We start from the raw sequence: 8,415 nt of genomic DNA on the forward strand, positions 1-8,415 counted from the left end.
AGTGCCGGATTATGCAAGAGATAGCGTTTCAATAAGTTAGATAAGGACAATGTATGTGTTTGACTGAGATGAAGATATTGTAAGAAGTAATTTAGAGGTACATTGAAATTGAACAGACTGTCTTATCGACCTCGTGCAAATTTTTCCGGCCTTCGCCTTATAATGCGGATTTTTTCTTTACTATTTCTATCAATAAATTCATTTGCTTGTATTTAATACATTTTTTGTTATGAGATTTTATTGTTTCTTTTATCTCATAATTGTTTTTAGGAATTTAAATGTAGAAAATGAAATTAATATGCTATATACAATACGTAAATAATTTGAAACTTTGAAATGACATATATGTCATCCAAGCAGAGCAACGAATTATGATAAGTCAGATGCTATTAAAATGAATAAAATTAAAATGAATAAAATGGCTGATAGAAAAGTGACTTTTAATAATCATTTTAGAGCTATTTTAACACTATTTTGATGTCAAAATCAACTTTTTGTTTTTTGCTTTGGCATTAATACAAAAATGTGACGAATTAAAAATTTTATATTATTTTATTCGTGTATTTACTATATGTAAATTAGTTAAAAACATTTTATTTTAGTCATATTATAAAAAAAAATTGAATTTTGAATATAATTTTTCAGAATTTTTATATAAATTTTATAACTTTTTAGAAAATGTCAGATTTTTTTAAAAGTATAAATTAGCACATTTTTTAGGAAAGCTGAGAAAGCCTACATTTTTTAGAATTTTTTATATGTATATGTGAATTCTAAAATATTCTAAGATTTCTTATTCTATAATTTAAAAAAAACTTACAAAATTTGAAAAATTAAGATATTTTTTTAATCTTTACAGAAAAGTATAAAAGTATAAAAAAATTCTCAAGAAGATATTATATAGGAGATATTATAAGAATATAAGAGAATTTTTTTCTCTAAAGATTAGTTCATTAAAGCTATATTTAAAGATTACAAAAGATTTTCAGCAATATGAAATTATATTAGGCTGTAAGGACAAACGATTGGCGCCAGTACTGAGAGATCTCATTCAGACTTCTAACTTCCGAGTGGTTGTCGTGGAAGATTGCGAGACTGTAGAAGTGTGCGGAGCTTTGAAAGTAAGTAGCTCACTTAACTTCAAAGAAAGTTTTGTGTTATGAATTATCTTATTGCAATTTCGTATTCATGGTCTCGATAATTGACATTTCCGGTACTTCTTATTCCACTTTGCTCATTAGTTTATCAATCGAATATGTTTCGGTCACAGAACATTGTGGCATGTGCAGCTGGTTTTGTGGACGGCCTCGGATTGGGCGACAACACAAAAGCCGCGGTGATCCGATTAGGGCTGATGGAGATGATCAAGTTTGTCGACACTTTCTATAGCGGTTCTAAGCTCTCTACATTTTTTGAGAGCTGTGGCATTGCGGATTTGATTACCACTTGTTACGGCGGAAGGAATCGCAGAGTCTGCGAGCAATTTGTTAAGACTGGCAAGGTGAGAGATTCTAACAAGATTTTATGGATTTCTATTGATTTGCATGATTGATTTTAGCAATTTTCACTCTTATAAATTCGCTTTATAATTAAAAATTTCAATTGATGCCCAATAAAAAAATTTTTTATAATATCCCATTATACTTTTAAGAATTTTATATATTTTAAATTTATAAAGATTTCTTAAACTTAAAAAAAAAAAAATTTTAAACTTCTTTGAATTTCATAAGTTTTCAAAAATTGTAGAATAAGAAATCTTAGAATATTTCAGAATTTACATTTTAGATCGATAAATTTGGATACCCATAATGGAAATTTTTTTCTATATACGAATTATATTCTTTATATAATTTTTCAGAATTTCTATATAAACTTTATAATTTTATAAAAAAATTTCTCAAACAAACTTTCACAAACAATTAGAACAGTTACTTTTTAATAGAAATTTTTAGAAAATCTATACATCTTAAAAATTCTTTCTATAGCTAGGATGTTTGGTAATTATTGACACAACGCTCGTGTGCAGTTAAACGAAACTAAACTGACAATGAGTAGAAAATTACGTACCATTTTGCATTTTTGCGATAATTAATAAAATAATTAATAGAGATTCGCAAATAAGCATATACGTGAAGAGATAATCCAATTTTACACGCGTTTACGATTGCGTGACAAGATGTCTATAAAGATATATTTCACATAAAACAGCATAATTATAATTACTTATAATTACGTATTGCTCCTTGCCAGTAGTCATAGTCGTTCGTAAAACACATCTTTATTAATCAATCTTTATTAATTACTTCATTAATTATTATGAAAATCGAAAATTAAAGTAGACTAAATTGAATGAAAAACTTACTTTTCTATTCAATTTAGTCCATTCTAATTGCGAATGTGTTAATAATTATTACCTTATATAAACAATTCTAAAAAAGATAAATTTTCCCAACATTTCTGAAAAATATTCCCATTTATTTAAAAAACATTTTTTTTAAAGTTATAAAATTTATACAAAAGTTCTGAAAAATTATACGAAATTTCTACTAAAAGTATTCAAATTTACCTAAAAAAATTCGTGTTGCTATGGTAATGGTAGAACAATCCGTATGTCAAGTAATGTGTAATATATCATACAGACTATCAAAGTATTGGAGGATGAACTGCTGTCTGGACAGAAGCTGCAAGGACCGGCAACGGCAGATGAAGTTCATGATATGTTGAAGGCACGCAACTTGATGGACAAATTTCCACTGTTTACCGCGGTGCATCGCATCTGCACCGATCAACTGCGACCGGCGGATCTCATTGACCAGATTCGCAGTCATCCTGAGCATGTGTAAGACCTCCATATAGGATTCAGGGATATTAGATTCCATTACCGTTTATTACAATATCTTAACGAATTTCATTATTAATGATATAGCTTAGAGATCTAGCTTTTCCAATACGCCACAAATCTCTCTAACTTTGATTAAAATAAAACAAATTCCGGAATATAAAATTAAAAAATGTCAAAAAGATTAAAAAATTCAATATTATATTGCAATCAATTAATGAAAAGATTACTACTTTCGCTGAATTTGTTCCTTCAGGTTCGCTCCAAAAACTTTGTTCATGTACTGAGTCCTTTTCCTCGCTAAATTCTTGAATAGAAGTGCAACCTCCTTCTACACAGTCCTTATTTCCTGTACATGAATAATTATAAAAGATATTTGAGAAAGGTAAGGAACACACTGTGATAATGAAATAAATATGTAAAGCGATTTCTGTACGTTTCAGAATGAGATTGGAAGAGGGAAGTGCATAGTTCATGCATTCAAGAAAATATGAATTCAATACGAGGTGCAGAAACAGCCTGTGATATCGAGAAGTAAACGATTTAGCTAGTAAAGGCTTGTACATACTTTGAACGTCCCTAATGTAATCTTATTGCTGTAAATAAAGATTACTTCAATTATGAAATTAAGTAGCGTTTTTCCATCAGGTTACATAATGTATATATTTTTTGTCTGTACACTTATAATACTGTCTGCTATAACTATATATCTGCTATAACATCCTATATAATACATTGTTTATTTACAATTTTAATTTTAAATGTCTCTTTACGATCTGATTATAATAATCATTTTTAACTTTAAATTTTATTCGAGTTTAATATTCTTCAATATCATAGATTGTCAGCAGCTTAATTTTAGTTTTTGCTTTCTTGGCCTGATTTATTATCTTTCTTATTATCTTTCTGATCCTTATATGGCACATTATCTACCAAGACATCTGGAGTAAGTCGCAGTGCTGAAATTAAATTTAAATTTGCTTATTAATTAGATAAGATAAATTAGATCATTTTACGATTTTTACGACTGATGCTTTATTTATTATTTGAAAATCATGATCATTACCTACTCTCCCAGGTGCTGTTTCGATTGCCTGTATGACAGTTGTTCGTACCTCATGTTCGACTTCCTGTGCGAATTTATTTAACTGAAACAATCATAACGCAAGGCTTCTATACAAATTTTATTTATAGACTTAGGCTACATTCCAAAACGTTAATGCTTTCAAAAAAAATTTTACTAAAGAGCTATAGCATAACGTAAACTATATAACTTTTAAGTAAAATTTTCCTTGAAAGCAATGTTTTAGGATGATAGCCTTAAATATAAAATTTAAGATATGTCTATAACATTTCCATTACGCATTGTGCATTTGGAACAAAAGGATATACCTCCTCAATTGCCGCCTGATTTGTGACATTTTTGTATTTTCTGTATTCCTTATTTATTTTATCCCTCACAACTAAAAAACAATACAGTAAAACATTACTTATCGAAAATTCATTACACCAAAGTGTAAATTATATTAACAAAATTCAAAATATATAACCTTGCAATGCATATTCATCACCTTCAAATGTCTTTAATCTTGTTCTATGCAGTTTCTTGAAGACTTGCAAAACCTGAAGAATTGAAATCGTGAAAGTAAACAAATGGATAAAGAAATAAAGCACAGTAGTCTTAAACTAAAGCTATAAGTGCTACCTATTAAAAAATATCATTAAAGGTTAAAATTTCTGTTACTTTTATGCATTTCACATAATTATGTAACGCTTCAAACTTTAATTAAACAATATAAATTATATTTATTGCATTTAGAATGATATTTGTGGCTATTTTAGGGAAATAAAATTTACATATGTGTGCATATATAATGTAATCAGATATCTCGTTTTTCGGTCTTAGCAAGATAAATCTGCTTCGAGTGATTGTCCCATCAAATAAAACATTGTCAAATGTTTTGATTTTAGCAAAAAAGTCCCGTTGAAAAACACTTTATAAATTTTGTCAAATTATGATGATGTAGATTAAACCCATACAGCAAAACAGTTTTACTGATCTAAAATTTTAGCTAAATAAATATAAATCTGTAAAAATAATTTTGTTGAACTTAATAGAACGCTCAAACTGGTTGCTAGACATCAAAATTGATTGCAATATACATTGCTCATCATGCATAAGTTTTTGCTATTATATTTAATTTGATGATCCAACAGAATTAAATTCAAATTTATGTCTAGCTAAATTTGTAGATATTTTAGCAAAGTAATTCTTTCCGTGATACATTTAAATAACGACTACTATGGTTTCGTATCGACTTTGCTTTTCAGTGTATCAAAGAAATAAAAATACGATATTGTTTTGTTTATTAACACAGTATAGTCTAGCTTGCACCAATTAGTTAGTTCAATCATGCTTATGCATGTTATTTTCCAGAGTTAGTTTTACCAGAGAATAATTCTAAAATACTGAAAAGAAAGTGTTTATCTACAAGCGAAATCCTCCTTTCTCTCTCTCCCTCGCCACTTAAAACTCTCGTTTTTAGATTTAAAAATATCTGAACACATTATGCATACATCAATATGTATATATGCGTGAATGCTGCGTTCGTTTTGATACTCTCAGTTCATTCTTGTTGTTTATCAAATGTTAAAGAAGGATAAATGATGTTCATAAGCGCTGTAAGCGCCAAACCGAACGTAGCCAAAGAATTATTTATTTACAAAAACGACTCACAGTTTATATCAAAAACATTCCCACAGTTTATATCTATAATATATTTATTATTATATCTAAATTTATTAAACAAGTTTTTAAATATTAAAGCAAATACGATATCGCTATTTCAATATTTATCATAAACATTAGATAACCTAAAAATAACCTATAAAAAGAACCAGCGAATAAGCTAAAAATATTGGTAATAAATAGCTTTACGCACGATTACTATTATCTGTGTAATATTAAATATATATTTACAATAATTAACCTCTCGTCGCAGAGAGTCGCCCATTTATGCGAATTTTTACAATTATTGCCTGTTCTAAAGCTTGTATCATTGATTCCATGGAGAACTGGAGAGTGGACTGTGGAGAGCCGAGAGAACATATCGGTAGTGGGGGTTTCATCGACGATTGACTAATATGGCCGCATCCGGATATTGAAGTAGAGCGGTAAATTCGAGTGGATTTATTACTATGAAAATTTAATTAGTCTGAAACTGAGTTACATATTTTTCAGCTTTCGGAACCGCGAGGATAGTCACAACATTTCATTCTATTAACTCACATATTTCAACCGTTTTACGCGAATACTTGGGATCGCATGTGGTTTGAGCGGGTCACACTGAGAGAACTTTTATCGAAACAGTCTTCGGTAAAATGCTTTGAACGTACCCTTACGGAAGCCAACTTTTCTTGGTGTGAACCGCCATGTCTGGACCAACTAATGTGTTAGTGAATAAGTAAATACGTCTAATAGAAGTTTTGTTTCGTGTGAAATTCTTGCCGGATAATGTCGATCCGTTCCGATCCAATGAGAATTAAATAATTACCATTAATTAGACGTTAAATTGATGTCGATTCGAAATTAATTGAATTAAGTTAATTCTTGCTGGGCAAGAGTCTAACAGCACACTAAAATTACCGCAGTAACGGGTACAAATACATTTATAAAGTAAACCAAGATTTTTATTTGTAAACCAAGATTAAAAGGGTTGTGTAATTTGCTCGATTTTTAAAAAAAACTTAAGATAAATTGCTTTCTATTTTTAAGATCGCAACGTGGATATAGCGCAATACTTTTATTAGAAATCCAATATTATATTATGTATATGTATTAAGAAATGATATTATAAGATTTTTGTACGCAAAGATAGACTGCACCTTTAATTTAAGGGCTCTCGTAAAGTTTATTGAGGATCGCGAAAATTTTCTGAAAATAATTTATTGTTTTGGCTATATATTTCGTCAATACTGCTCCAAGTATGAAAGGAATTGAAAATCAATTAACCAAAATAAAAAAATTTATTTGTTTATATTAAATATTATTTCTATTCTTTTTTTCCGCTTTTAATATACATATATTAAAATAATAAATATTATTATCATTATACATTAAAATATTAAAAATTATTAAATACAAATAAAAACAACTAGTTTTAAAATCATAATAATTTTCTTTTATTTATACAAATACGGTTAAAGTTAACGAGTTGTATCCAATTTTAGATACAAATAATCAAAAGCATAAAAGTGCATTGCTATAAGTCATTATTTGTAAAAGAATTATCTCGAAAAAGTTTCAAAAATATTAGTAATCTAAAAATTCTATGATGAGCAGTTACGGCACGTTTACGCAACGCACACCACATTGCACGTAACGATGCGTTGCCATAATACACATCATTTCCATGGTAACAGCTTGCTGTAAACAGAAGGTAAGAATTGCCTCAGTTGTTCCGTAAAAGGTTATTAGTCAAAGGCTCAAAATAGGAAACAAAGCTCTTTTTTTTATCAATAAATATGTCAGTGGAAGGACAATTTTTCATCTCCGTTACCGGATCCATCGAGCATGCAGAGTTCTATGATGTTAATAACGCTTACTGCAAGTATAGCTTTCATTTCGGACCTGACTGGAGCGTCGTTGCGGTAAGCCTCTCTCAGTAATAAAAGAAAACTGAAAAAAACAAGAAAATTATATTGTGACAAAGAAATCTAAAGTACACAGAGAAAGAATTAGTCAACGTAGCTAAAATATAGCTGTAACAGCTAAAATGTATTTTTAAAATAGAGACAGCTAACATCGTTACTGTCAATTTATTAGTTGTTAAAATTTATAGCTACAGCAAAAAATATTTGCTGCTAGAATAAAATAGAAAATATTTAGCTAATTATATTGAGAAATAGCTGTATGAAAAGAATGATTTTGCTGAAAGATTTAAAAATTTTGTCATTATGTCTTTGACTATCCAGTCGAACAGATATTGACGTATACAGGCCTTCGGGTCACAATGACAGTACAGATTCTCGCTCTCATCTACATGACTGTAATTTGGACAACGATGACATGTCTGAGATGTTATTAAGCGCATAATTAATCCCGTTAAATTCCTTCAAGGAACTTCCACTGTGATACAAGACAGATATCGAAAAATTATCGTAAATATGTATCACTTTAATAAATTTGCGAAGCATGCCGAAATTCTGCGTTTTTATGTTATACTAATTAAAATGTATATATATTGATCCAATGAATATCCCTGCCGAAATGTTCGATTAAAACCGATTATAAAAAAAGTTATCCGAATCGATCGGGATTTCTGCATCGAAAATACGGTATCAAAAAGGATTAAAATCATTCAAATCGGATATAAATCACTTTATACGGATTAGTATCAGGTGATAGGAATTCACTCAATCCAAACTTCGACGATTGCTCGTACAAAAAAAGCAATTGATCGATCCAAAATTTACTGATTGATATATGAATATATCATGTCAAAATTAATTATATAGTTCAACTAATAATAAAATTTCATAGATATTTTATTATTCTAAATGTAATATAAAATTAA

The 8,415-nt window shown here is 28.9% G+C and overlaps 2 protein-coding genes across 7 annotated transcripts in view; one reads left to right on the forward strand and one right to left on the reverse strand.

Annotated features, from left to right (window-relative positions):
* Positions 1 to 3,465, forward strand: part of LOC105456820 (glycerol-3-phosphate dehydrogenase [NAD(+)], cytoplasmic-like) — an 11,582-nt gene extending 8,117 nt beyond the window's left edge. Inside the window, exons 5-9 of one of the 3 annotated variants that reach the window (XM_011701136.1) lie at positions 1,009 to 1,121; positions 1,271 to 1,501; positions 2,640 to 2,839; positions 3,096 to 3,224; positions 3,283 to 3,465. In XM_011701136.1, coding sequence (XP_011699438.1) covers positions 1,009 to 1,121; positions 1,271 to 1,501; positions 2,640 to 2,839; positions 3,096 to 3,126 — 575 coding nt within the window. In that variant the 3' untranslated portion in view covers positions 3,127 to 3,224; positions 3,283 to 3,465. Of the gene's footprint in view, positions 1 to 1,008; positions 1,122 to 1,270; positions 1,502 to 2,639; positions 2,844 to 3,095; positions 3,225 to 3,282 lie in introns of those variants that run through there. The other 2 variants (XM_011701137.1, XM_011701138.1) reach the window with 2 other exon arrangements.
* Positions 3,466 to 3,483: 18 nt separating this feature from the next.
* Positions 3,484 to 5,963, reverse strand: LOC105456821 (complex III assembly factor LYRM7). Of its 4 annotated transcripts, none has more exons than XM_011701140.1 (5): positions 5,820 to 5,963; positions 4,411 to 4,462; positions 4,232 to 4,302; positions 3,906 to 3,987; positions 3,484 to 3,798 (listed from the first exon to the last, which is right to left on the reverse strand). In XM_011701140.1, exons 1-5 carry the CDS (start codon positions 5,946 to 5,948, stop codon positions 3,698 to 3,700), a joined length of 435 nt encoding a protein of 144 aa, XP_011699442.1. In that variant the 5' UTR covers positions 5,949 to 5,963; the 3' UTR covers positions 3,484 to 3,697. The 4 variants fall into 4 exon arrangements, with proteins under 4 accessions (XP_011699442.1, XP_011699441.1, XP_011699444.1 ...); XM_011701139.1 differs by having other exon boundaries at positions 4,390 to 4,462; XM_011701142.1 differs by having other exon boundaries at positions 5,830 to 5,942.
* Positions 5,964 to 8,415: the final 2,452 nt, after the last annotated feature.

The sequence above is a fragment of the Wasmannia auropunctata genome, unplaced genomic scaffold (assembly GCF_000956235.1).
Source record: "Wasmannia auropunctata unplaced genomic scaffold, wasmannia.A_1.0 LD335539.1, whole genome shotgun sequence".
Taxonomy (NCBI): domain Eukaryota; kingdom Metazoa; phylum Arthropoda; class Insecta; order Hymenoptera; family Formicidae; genus Wasmannia; species Wasmannia auropunctata.

Excerpts from the sequence above, each read along its gene's own strand:
- LOC105456821 (XM_011701139.1), bottom strand. The coding sequence starts at position 5,948 with ATGTTCTCTCGGCTCTCCACAGTCCACTCTCCAGTTCTCCATGGAATC. Across the intron at positions 4,303-4,389 it reads TGATGAATATGCATTGCAAG|TTGTGAGGGATAAAATAAAT; the intron begins GTTATATATTTT and ends ATTGTTTTTTAG. Across the intron at positions 3,988-4,231 it reads ATCAGGCGGCAATTGAGGAG|TTAAATAAATTCGCACAGGA; the intron begins GTATATCCTTTT and ends TGATTGTTTCAG.